The following is a 12,392-nucleotide window of genomic DNA, read 5'->3' as shown; positions in this document are numbered from 1 at the left end:
CAGGAAACCTGGGCTCAGGGAGCCTTCAAAACCCTGCCCACAGTCACAGGGGGTAGCTGGAATTTGAACCTAGGTCTGACTCCAAAGCACCAGCCTTTTTCAGTTCCCCCTGCAGCACCAAGAGGGATCAGCAGAAGAAGGGGAGGCGGGGCTCCAAGAGAATCTCTTAGGAGCACATTTCTCTTCTGTGTGCGGATGACTCATGATCCATTTCTGCTTCTGGGTAGCCATACAATTATTTTTTGTTTGTTTGTTTTTTTTTTTTGCAGTACGCGGGCCTCTCACCGCTGCGGCCTCTCCCGTTGCGGAGCACAGGCTCCGGACGCACAGGCTCAGCGGCCATGGCTCACGGGCCCGGCTGCTCCGCGGCATGTGGGATCTTCCCGGACCGGGGCACGAACCTGTGTCCCCTGCATCGGCAGGCGGACTCTCAACCACTGCGCCACCAGGGAAGCCCCCATACAATTATTTCTGTTACAAATAGTTAAAACATGTTTCCTATGTGCCTCAGAAGACCACTTAAAAAAACAAAACAAAAACCGAAGCCAAAAAAAAAAAAAAAAAAAAAATTCAACCCTTAACAATCTCAAATCCCCAAACAACAAATGTGCTGAAAAGAAACTTCCAAAACAAAAATTGCCAGGTTCATTGTTATTGTTTCGGGACTGGAACATTGTAACTCTAACTGGCAAAACTGGCAGCAGAGAAAGGCAAGTAGGTTCTGGGCAGTGAGCTTGTTGGTCAGAATGAAGGGTGCGGCTCCAAGCTGCCCAGCATCACTGCAACGGAGGCGGTAACAGTTCTTTTAGGTAATGAATCAACCATGAGGCATCCGGGAAGGGGGGATATAACTGTGTCTACACACAACTCTGACATCAGCCGATTTTAACAAGTTTACTAAAACGACAGTCATGGCCTTGACAATACTGAATGCAAAATACTGGTGTACAGAGATGTTACAAGAGCCAACTTACAAGGATCAGGTTTAACAGATGGGAGAGGCCTGAGGGAAGGCAAGCACACGGATTTTATTGAGAAAAAAAGCTTATATACTGTAGGGTTGCTGAAGTTTAATAAATAAAGGTCAACTTATAATATATAAAAACAATATAAACATTTATATGCTACGTGCATATTGTATAATTTAAAGTAATAATTTATATATGGGGAGAGATGCCAATTTATGTTCTTCCGATTTTTCTCGACAAGGCACACACACAGGATGTGTCTATCCGTATCCACCGCCAGCCGACCAGCTTGTTGTTTTCTGACGTCAGTGCCCGGACGTAGGTTTGGGAGGTTTTGCACTGAGAATTCCAGTGTTTGTCGTCAATGCCTCTGCAACCGTTCTTGACAGGCCTGGCCTCTTTACATCTCGTCTCATAAAAATATTGTTTGACGGGAGAGTTGCCGGTTTTGATCTCCCCCAGCACCGTGACCTGGTGTCCCCGAATGTCGATGGCCGATGACTTGTCGGTCACCCACAAGCTCTCGCTGTCACACACGGAGTACTCCCCTCGGTGACTCTTGTGCTCCGCGTACCTCTTCCTCCGCGCCGTTCTGTTGGTCGCCACGGGGTTGCCCACGTAATCCTCCATGAGGTACAGGGGAGGGGGCTCCAAGGGGGTGCTGTCACTCAGCAGGACCCGGGGGGAGTTGTAGCGTCTCTGATGCCGCAGCAGTTCGGGGCCCATGGCCGTCATGGGCTGGAATTCCGACTTGGCGGGCTCCCGGGGGGCCTCTGCTTTGGACAGCGTGCTCTGGTAGTTTTCCTTAACGTCCACCATCTGCTTGGAGAGCTTGTTTTTTAAAATATCTGCCTGGATCAGCTTAATAATCAGGGAATTGAGCGAGTCTTCCGGCAAACTCCTTTGATCCATGCTGTTACCTTGGATGCCACGGAGATAAGCGAGAAATATCACATAAAACAAGATGGACATCACCTTGTTCACCTGTAAGATCTGAAAAGGAAACATAGGTGTTAACAGAAGGTGGTGGCCGCTGGGTCTTTGTCATCCTGAACCAGAGGCTGAGGATCCCTGTGAGGCAAGAGAGACAGCAGGGTACCACCATCCTAGGGGAGCATCAAAACGCCCCTGTACTGGCCAGATACAGAGGCTGTCTATTTCTCTCCCATTCCCCTGGGAAATACTGCCTTTTACGAGCCCTCCTTTCTCTCCTAGATGTCCAAGTGCCTTCACCACAACAATCTTTCCTCCAGCATCATGGCTGTGTGAGAGGGAAAGAGGCGTGTGTGTGTGTGTGTGTGTGTTTGTGTGTGTGTGTGTGTGTGTGTAAGAGAGAGGGCAAAAACATCTTTTTTTCTTTTTTTTTTTTTTGCGGTACGCGGGCCTCTCACTGCTGTGGCCTCTCCCGTTGCGGAGCACAGGCTCCGGACGCACAGGCTCAGCGGCCATGGCTCACGGGCCCAGCCGCTCCGCGGCATGTGGGATCTTCCCGGACGGGGGCACGAACCTGTGTCCCCTGCATCGGCAGGCGGACTCTCAACCACTGCGCCACCAGGGAAGCCCTCATCTTTTTCACAAGGAAACCAAGAACATCACCGGAAGGACTACAGCCTAGAAGAGTCAGGTCTTTCCCGAAGACCCGGGTCACAAAGAGGCAGGTGTGCTTGACTCCAGGCTTTCAACCTCCATCTCTTTCCTGGACAGATAGCACCTGTCACCTTTGCACCTGACATCTACCATCTGCAGCCTTCTGCTGTGTGTAGATGACGTCCTGCCACTTCTTTATTTTATTTATTTCTTAAAAAAATTTTTTCTTGGCTGTGCCATGCAGCATGTGGAATTCTAGTTCCCCAAGCAGAGATGGAACCCGTGTTCCCTGCAGTGGAAGCGTGGAGTCTTAACCACTGGACCGCCAGGGACGTCTCCAGCCACGCCTTTAAAGGTCCCTTGAGCCTGAAAAGATCACATCCCGCTCCACCTCGACAAAACGCAAAGAAAGGGAACCTGAAAATTATAAATGCGTACATACATTTTTAATTAAAAAAATATCAGTGGCAGTAGCTTTGCAATTGCCTCAAGAATCATAGCTCTGTTGCCCCCTCCACTGCAGCCCCTGAGATCTCTCAAAGGAACAGATACCCCAAGGCTGGGGGTTGGGCCAGTTGCTTCTATATCCATAGCATCAAAGATGGCTCGTTCTTGGCCAGCCTGGAAGAGCTGTTCTCTTGCCCTTGTAAATGACCATGTGGGCTGCGACCTATGCTGTGAGAGGGCCTGAGTGTCAGGTGCTCTGCCGACCTCTCCAATGGACATGCTCGCCAAGGTGCCCACCTGATCCCCAGAGACCCTCTTCACAAGACAGCAGGCCCCCCCAAAGCACCACCTGTAGAAGATGGAGACACAGCTCAAATTAATGGGCTACACTTGCCCTGAAGTGCAAGATTCCCTGTTAATTTTTTATGTTTGACTTTTTAAGTTTCCACTATGAAACGTTCCTTTTAATGGTTCTGTTTCTAATTCTGCTGTCTCCTTGTTTCAATGGCATCTTTACCTATCAACGCTCTCATTCTGTTGCCATAGTAGAGCCTCGACCTGGGGTTTCTGCTGAGTCCTTGGGGAATTAGAGGGCTGATCCTGACATACCTTCATTGCTGGTCTCTCCCTCACTAGAGCACAGCCCTTATTTTCCGAGGGTTGGCACGGGACGGAGATTTTTCCGGTGGGGAGGGCTGGCTGCACTAATGACCCCTCCTGTGCTCCGTGCTTCACACCACTCGCCTCGAGGTGCTCATTCTGTAATCACCATTGAAGCCACCTTACGGTCCCCAGGCCTTTCTCGTTTCCTCTTTAAAGCTCTAAGCATGGAAAATAAAATCCTTCCCTTGGTTCACCTTTGGTATTTCGAGAAACCCAGGGGGAGAAGAGAAGGGAAATAAACAAATGTGGCACAAGGCATAGAAAATCAGCCCTGCTTACCAAGTACCCGTGTCTGAGCCTGCCCGAGCTAACTCGCTCCCGGGACTCAGAGGCATCCTCTTTCCCCATCTCGCTGGAAGAACTGTGCTCTTGTCCCCAAAGGCCAACAGCACTGCTGTCACTTTATTCCAACTTTCTCCTCCTGGCGCCCAGCCTGTCTCTCTGATAAGGGGACCGTTCTCCTTGCATGGGAACTACTCTCTGGACAACTGACTCCTTCAAGGTCAGGGCTGAGAGAAGGATTCTAGCCGTGCTGCCCACCTCTAGAGATTGCCTCCAGGAATTGTATTATCCTGGGAAAATGGTTCCCACAGGATAACTGATCTCCCCCCCAGCTCTGCGTAAGAGTGACATCCCCTTCAATCTTGCAGGCCCAACAAAATCAACGATGAACACAAAAAGTGTGGTGTACATGCAACTAGAGTTACACCCCCTTCTCGCTTCCAAAATAGAGTACAGCTGCAGTAAAATAATTTGGGATGGAGAGGCTATCGAAAAACAATTTAGGAAACCCCCCAAAAGCCCAGCCACGATCTACTAAGAATAAGCAGGCTACCTGTTCACAGGGAAATCAATCAAGTGTGGTGAGTGGAGGGAGATCCCAGGTCCAGTAAGAGTCACGCCTAGATTAGTAAGGTCATTGCAAGGGTGAGTTGGTAGGGAGAACGTTGATGGATTGGGCTGCTATATGGGAGGTGCCCTGTATATGGAACCAAAGGATGGAAGAAGGAGAAGGATATTTAATCCAAGTCCTTCATTTTATAGATGAGGAAAACCCAAACTGCAGTTTAAAGAAGAGGAGAGGCACACAAGGGCAGAGAGGGGGGCTCCGCACTCCGGGTCCAGCATTCCTTTTTGTCACATCATGATCGGGCTCTCACACCCCACCCTTCAGCCCTGTTCACTGTACATGAACCGCTTGAATAAGCTTTATGGTCCATGTGACCCTTCACCTTGCACACTTTCATAGCCTCCTCTCCTGCTGAAATTTTGCTCATTCTTCAGTGCCTGGTTCAGAAGCTAACTTTTCCACGATGCTCCCCCGAGAGCGGCAGCCTGGCCTCCTTTGCATCTCCGTGGCATGCTGGCAGGTGTCACATGGCATGACGTGGTTCACTCCATAGACTCTCTCCTCCAAGGCCAGGAACCCCTTCCTTCCTGTCTGTGTCTGCCTCTCCCCTGAGTCCACACCACAGTGAATACAAAGTGGGTGCAGGGAGTCAGAGATGGACCGAGGGTGTCTGGAATGCCTGCCCTGCATGCACAGAACTGGCTACCTAGTCTGCAGGGCCTAGGGCAAACATTTCTCACAGGCAGGATGGCGGCAGGAGGCGTGACCACGTTTGAGGCAATGCTCGGAGCCCCCAGGTGCCTGCTCCATGGTCCTATGGGACCTCACTTAGAAAACCCACAGTCAAAAATAAAATTCTTCCGAATTTCAAGATGGTAACCACAGAGCATTACACCTTGAGTTTGAGGTCCCCTCTCTGAGCGCCAGACTCTGTGTGATGCCCCGGCTTGCAGGAACTGAGACAGTTCATCCTGGTGAAATTGTTTGAAAGTAAGGGCGGAAAGTTATCATTGGTCAAAAGGGATGTGCAAAGCCCACAGGGTGCAGCGTGCAGGGCCATGGACGGGAGCTGTGACTTTAGTGCAACCCGGCAGGGAGGGCCCGGCATTGTGGATAATGAGAAAGGCTCCTGAGACCGCCTTCCTTGCTCCCCTGGGCGGGGGGGACTGGGGGAGAGGTCAGGATCGTCAGAGAGGAAGGCTTCATCACTGACATTGCAAAGAATCACCAAAGCACAGCGATCAGATCATACGAAGCAGACTGACTTGTAGTTGATTTATTACTGCTTTTCAATTCTCTACAGAGGATTCTAGAGGTTGGACTGTTCCTACCCTCCCATCTACCTGTGGAGCCCCAAGGCAAACCCCAGTAACCCCTCGGGTCCCAAGCATGCAAATTCAGCACAGAGGCATCCGGCCAGCACTGCTGGTGGTGCGGTGGGACGAATGAACAAAATGAATTATATAAAGATTCCCAGGGCTTCTCTGGTGGCGCAGTGGTTGAGAGTCCGCCTGCCGATGCGGGGGACGCGGGTTTGTGCCCTGGTCCGGGAGGATCCCACATGCCGCGGAGCGGCTGGGCCCGTGAGCCATGGCCACTGAGCCTGCGCGTCCGGAGCCTGTGCTCCGCAACGGGAGAGGCCACAACAGTGAGAGGCCCGCGTACCGCAAAAGAAAAACAAAAAATTCCCAAATGCCCCTTAGCCTGGGTCCTACCCATTTCTGGATCTGGATGGTTGCTTACCATCAAGTCCAAAAACTCGTCATGATGCTTTGGAATAAGTCCTGGGAGTAAATCATTTGCAAGCTGGTAAGTGTTTCTAGATACCTGCAAGGCCGCCTTAAACCCAGCAGGCTTCCTGCAGACTCCACTTTGATAATCTGCTTTCAGGTTTTCAGAGCAAGCCCAAGAATGTCGCTAATAAAATTCGCCCAAACACAGATGTTGAAGTTGGAAGGGGCCATAGGGAACCACCTCATTTTTACCACTAAGGGCACTGAGACCCAGAGCAGTGTAAAGCGAGCCGTGTGAGGTCTGACTGCTACATGACACAGAGAGCGACAGGGGATCCTCGGTGATTAAATGTAACGGAGATCGCATGGCCGGTGCAAAATCAAGGTCATTGTCAGGGGTGAAAAGTGACATCATTATGAAAGCACTTAGCACCGTGCCTGGCACATCGTGATCCACTGGACAGGTTAGGCGAACATGAACCTCAGTTATCTGTGGCAGCAGAAGATACTGCACGCCTGCCCCCCGTGCACACACACCAGGTAGCAGAGGACTAGTTCCCTGGAGTGGGCGGTGGAAGAGGAAAGGCAGTACCAGGAAGGTGCATCAGTGAATGTTTCAATTTCGAGAGACTTCTATGCTCCTTCGCTGGTGGTGACTGCAGTTTATAGAGACCCCCGTTTAAGCAACGATCCTACTGAGCTAGCATTGTCTGAATGGCTCCTCCCGCATGACCAGGCCACGTCTTTCTCATCCCCCCGTCTCTGACGTCTGGCACAGGGCTGCGCTGTTGTCGAGTCTCCAGGTCCGTTTACTGAATGAGCACCTACTACAAGCAAGACCTACCGAGACACAGCTTCCTGGCCTCGGATTCTGTTTGGGTTTCTGCCAAGCCTGGTTTGGAAGCCAATCAACTCTGCCTCTTCTCCCAAAGAAAATACAGGCCTGGCTCTGAAGCAGGCCAGGGTCCCCAGGCTCTTCTCGGCTATAATTGGAAAAAGGCCTGTTAAAGACCTCCGTTGGACCCCTTCCTGCACTCTCGCCAGTGCCCGTTTCCCCGCTCAGCGTTGTCCAAGATCCTGACCAGCTTGCAGATGCTATTCTGCTCGCTTAGAAATGCTTTCCCACATATGGTGCTTTCCCAGTCCCTGGAGCAACATTCCTACAAGGTTTCACCATCCCTCAAAATACTCAAAAGAGAGCAATTTCTGATTCCTCCTTTTTGGCTCAGTGTACAATACACACAGAGGGTTTGGGGTCTGGGAGGAACAGCTGAAATGGAAGAAAAGCCGGTGAGGACGGTGGTACAGGGTCTGAGGCCACAGCAACCAGGGTCTGTCCTGCCGCACGCAGGAGACGGGGGCCGTCACCGCTGAGTTCCAAGTCACCGCTCTAGGACTAGCTCCCTGGCACGTGCGAGCCACCGCCTGGCCACGAACCCCCAGCCATTGCTTGTTGCATGTGTACCGAGTGAATTTTGTAGCCTGGGCAGAGTGGGGTCACCAAGCACAAAAATGTTCTTGCAGGGAAATGACATACATTGCATCTTTCATCTTGGTAACAACCCCTCGAAGGTAGGTAGTTACATTTCCCATTTCAGATGAGGAAACCTAGGCATGGGGAGGTTTAATAATTAGCTAACAAGGAGCAGAGCCCAGACTGGTTCCAAGCCTGGAGCCAGGACAGCTCAACCCGGCAGGCTGAGCATCCCCCCAAGAAGCCTCTAGGCACCCCTCAGCAGTTTCCAGGGGCTTGAGGCCACCACTCCTGTTTCCTCCTCTCAGATTCCCCATGAAAGGAAACACAATTCAGTTTCCTCCCGTCCTTCCTGGGCCTGATGCCCTCCAAGGTCAGGCCCCTGCAGGTGCCTGTCCCACGCGTTGCTTCATACAGAGCACAGGATGTACCACCTCAGACCCTGGGTTTGGCCCCAGCACTGGAAAATGGGGTGAATAGCACAGAGGGCATAAAGGCTCTGTTCTAGCTTTCCTAGGGGAGGAGGTGTGAGAGCAAAGGTGGAAGCACTTTTTAATTTGCCAAGTGTTGAATATGCAAATTCTAGAGATTTCATTATGTCCAGGGCAGCCACATCTGCTGGGGGCAAGTGCACTCGAGGACACTGGCCAGTTGTAGCCATAAGGACCTAATTCTTTGGAGAATTTCTGCAGCGATGACCTGGTCTCTGATGAATGCTAAGATGTCCAAAGACCACATCCTGCCAGATAACCCTAATATCTTGTTCAGGGAATGGAAAGAGTGAGAGGTGGGGAGGCGAAAGATTTAAAGCAGAATGACCAAAAGGAGAGGAATGTGGTGGAAACATTAAACCAAGGCCACATAAAAGGACTGGCCAGGCTTGTTCTCCTGTCTTAACTGCAAAATTAATTCAAATTGGCTTTGTTCTGAATATGGGTCCTGAGGCCTCAAAATGAGTCAGTTGGGGCCACATGAAAATGTTCTGACCCCTGACAAGGCTGGGGGCTGGGAGAGACAGGTCCCGGTGGAGCCTCCGCTGGGGACTGCTATGGTTTTGGTTAATCTCTTTAATAATGATCCGGAAGCAGGAGAGAGGAAAAAGTGGCAGGTTAATTGAAACGTGCAGATGGCGCTTGAAGGGAAGGCGCTACAAACACCGATGAGGACAAACCAATTATTCCCCAGCCCCCATGTGGGCGGGCAGCCTGGAAGAAGCAGGGTGAGATTAGACTGGAAACACATAGGTTAACTCACTGGTGGATCCAAAACCAACAAGGGAGGGAAACGCTTGTGAAAGGATGGAGGGAAGGAGCGACTTGGGGTGTCTGGAAGGAGCGGATTAGAAATAAACTCACCAGAACTGGGCTGTGTGGGTGTTCATGGCGCCCTTCCCCCGAAGGCCTTGCATGCATCCCTCAAACACACCTCACTCACTCTTACTGCACCTCTGAGGGTGGCCACTCTTCCCTGTCTTAGGCAGAACAAGAACACATACATTGAGCTTTAGAGAGGGTAAGAAATCGAGCCGAGATCAGAGAACTAGTCAACGACTGTCATCAAAGATGCCGGTGAGCATGGTCTAAATTTTCCCCCAACCAAAAAGCATCACCTCTCTGCTGTATTTGGTGAGACCTCATCTGAGACCCCTGATCCCTGGGCAGGTCTGCCTCACATAGAGTCCATACAGGTGACAGCAGAGGCAGGGAGATGGATTCCTTCCCTGTTCTCTAAAAGCCCCTCATTGTGCATAGTTCCTCTTAGTGAAACTTACTTAACTCAGGGTTCTGAAACCGACTGACACAGACAACGCTTGGCCCAAGATCTGAAATAGGACAAGGTCCTCGGTTTTCAGGGGATGCTGGCTTCCCAGTGGAAACAAGACAACCTATCAACAAGGAAGGTGTGTTCTAGGATGAAACAAAATGAAATAAAGACCTCAGAAGGGTGACTCACCTCCCTCAGAAAGGAACTGCTGAAACTGGTTCCTCTTGGAGGCCAGAAAATGAAGACAAGAGACCCCTGAAATGACAAGGAGCCGGTCTCCCCAAAGGAAGCTAAACACCCTGAGCTGGAAGTAAAAAGCTGAGAGTTTCTTTTTCACAGCTGTTGGAAGAGGAATTTTACATCGTTCAAAGCATCCACTCATTGGGCCCCAAGGTAGTGAGAGACAGAAGGTATGGCACATGTCAAAACAATGTGCACCACAGCTCCGAGAAGAAGGTAGTGCAGTTATTCCCCAGGCCAGGGAACCCTCTGGCTTGGCCCCATCTTGGCAGAGAGATCTGAAAGGAGCTTGGTATGCCGACACAAGCCCCAGGAAACCCAGATTTACTTTATCCTTTACATACTATCAACTCTCATTTCATGGCCAGTGGGTAGACAAGGAAGGATCTGCAGAGAGAATCTGAGTCAATCCAGCTACTGGCCATAACTGTGTTTATCTAGTAAATTCCATTTTCTTTGTTCTGGGCACTGATGTTCATTCACCACTGTGCTTGAAGATGTACATGTATGGGTTTGTGGTGGGCTTGTGTGTGCATGCGTGCATCGAGTTATTTCCAAATTATTATATCATTTAATATTCTGAGACGTCTTGATTTTGGTTTCATTTTCTGCATCTGGGTTAACTCCATTTTTCCAAGTGTGGAAACACACAAGGGAAGGTTGCTTCCATTACACAGACAGTTGCGGGTATGGGTTTCATTTTCTGCATCTGGGTTAACTCCATTTTTCCAAGTGTGGAAACACACAAGGGAAGGTTGCTTCCATTACACAGACAGTTGCGGGTATGGCTGGCGTTCAGCTCTTAGCGTCAGAGAATAACCTCCCCAAGCAAATGAAACTTCTTGTCCTAGAGGTACTCCTAGTGTTTGAGTTGGGTTGATGGGTCAAGCATACGTATTACCCGTAAAGTGCTACCCAGCTGTAAGCTAACTGCATCAGAAGGCTGACCTTCCATCTTTAATAATCGTAATAAATAATCATGAGGACGATCAATTATCTACTTTGTCCACCCAGCCAAGGATGGCTCTCAAAATGGCAGAATAAGGAAGCTGGCTTTATCTTGAGAGCTGGGAGTGAAGGGAAATCCCAAATCAGGACTCCCATTCACTCTCCAGATGCCTCTTCCAAACCAAGACCACAGCTGGCTTGGCAACGCCCAGACCTGGGACTGCACCTCCAGGGCAGCGGCAGCGAGGCCGGGGTCAACCCAAACCACTCTGGTTTGGCCCCACGAGGACTTGGCCACAGTGAGTGTGGTCAGATGGCAGCCTTTCTCCTCCAGGCTTGGCGATGGGGGCCTGTGTCTCCCGCTCACGCTTCCCCCAGCCCACAGCCAGCCTCCTTCCACGAGGATGACGGACTGGCAGATGGTCCGTGGCTGCCTTTGGTCTGGACACCCTCTCCAGGAAACCACGCTGTCTGGGGACTCGGAGGGCCAAAGCCTCCTTCCACGGCTCACCCAGCCACCGTCCTTCACCTGAATCCCCTGCCACACCAGGAAAGCAAGGCAGGAGAGGCGTCTGCAGGGGAGATTTCCTGAGCCTCTTTGAGCCCCCTTGCAAAGGGAGGCTGGAATGGACACACAGGAAGAAAATCCATCTTCCACCCGAACCCAAGTGTGTGGAAGGCACTTCATAAACATTATGATCCAATCCCAAACCATCTACCGACTCTCGCTCTGGGCAGCTGGGCAAGACGAGAAACCAACCCAGAGTTTGTCCTCTGAATTTTGGCACCAACACTGTGGACCCAAAACTGTCATTCATCACAGACACAGTCATCATAACCGCTTGTAATAACAGCTAGTATTTACTGAGCCGCACCATATGCTGAGGACTTCTCCAGACTTTACGTGGATTGTCTCAATTAATCTTCATGGATACGATTATCATGCCCACTTGTCAGCTCAGGAAACTGAGGCTCAGAGGGATTAAGTTCTTTTGTCCGAGATCACGCATCATTTGAGAGGTGGAGCCAGGATGCAGACCCCTGTGTGGCCCCCAGGCTGTACTTTTAGCCAGTACTGCAGACCACCTCCCAACTCGTTCCAGAGAGTTGAAGGCACCTCTCACTTGCTTGCAGGGAGTGAGGCACCAAGCCCCACATTGATACATTAATGCTTCTTTCCTTGTTCTGAGAAAGAGATCTCCAAGGCAGGTGGTCTGAAGTGCAAAGGGAACATTTCACCGTCCAAGGCTGGGCATCGCCAATTCACAGTGGCTGAGAAGCACATCTATGCAACACGGGGCTGACGGGCTCACTTATCTATGCCTTAGTTTCCCCAAATGTCACACATTCCTTTCCTCTGTCCCTTATTGGATGGTAAAGAAGACCAAGAACCCAGGGATCCTTTTTGAAATTTGTCGGAATTTTGAAGGCGAGACAGATTTCTGATTCTTTGGTTTTCATAGATTTTTAGCATATTGACAAGGAGAAATAAAATAATGCGGACTCTCGGCACGTCTCCCTCTTTGATTTATGAATGAAAAGCATCTCTGCCACTGATCAGCTTTGCGGCTACGGGAGAATCACTGCTCATCCTGGGGTCTCAATTCCTAACGGGCTTTCTCCATAGGGCTGATGCTGGTATTTTGGGCAGGAGAGTTAGTTCTTCATTATTCAGTTTTGTCTCCCACACATGAAGCTCTGCCCCCAACCTACTAAAT

The 12,392-nt window shown here is 50.5% G+C and overlaps 1 protein-coding gene across 3 annotated transcripts in view; it reads right to left on the bottom strand.

The window, feature by feature from the left end:
* Positions 1-881: 881 nt before the first annotated feature.
* Positions 882-12,392, bottom strand: part of NTF3 (neurotrophin 3) — a 64,938-nt gene continuing 53,427 nt past the window's right edge. The window contains exons 1-2 of one of the 3 annotated variants that reach the window (XM_029204089.1): positions 3,945-4,053; positions 918-1,961 (exon numbers count right to left, since the gene is read on the bottom strand). In XM_029204089.1, the coding sequence (XP_029059922.1) occupies positions 1,182-1,961; positions 3,945-4,013 (849 nt within the window). In that variant the 5' untranslated portion in view covers positions 4,014-4,053 and the 3' untranslated portion in view covers positions 918-1,181. Of the gene's footprint in view, positions 1,962-3,944; positions 4,054-12,392 lie in introns of those variants that run through there. The other 2 variants (XM_029204090.1, XM_029204091.1) reach the window with 2 other exon arrangements.

The sequence above is a fragment of the Monodon monoceros genome, unplaced genomic scaffold (genome assembly GCF_005190385.1).
Source record: "Monodon monoceros isolate NGI ecotype Baffin Bay Population unplaced genomic scaffold, NGI_Narwhal_1 Super_Scaffold_6, whole genome shotgun sequence".
In the NCBI taxonomy this organism is placed as follows: domain Eukaryota; kingdom Metazoa; phylum Chordata; class Mammalia; order Artiodactyla; family Monodontidae; genus Monodon; species Monodon monoceros.
This window is presented reverse-complemented; position numbering and strand designations above follow the sequence as displayed.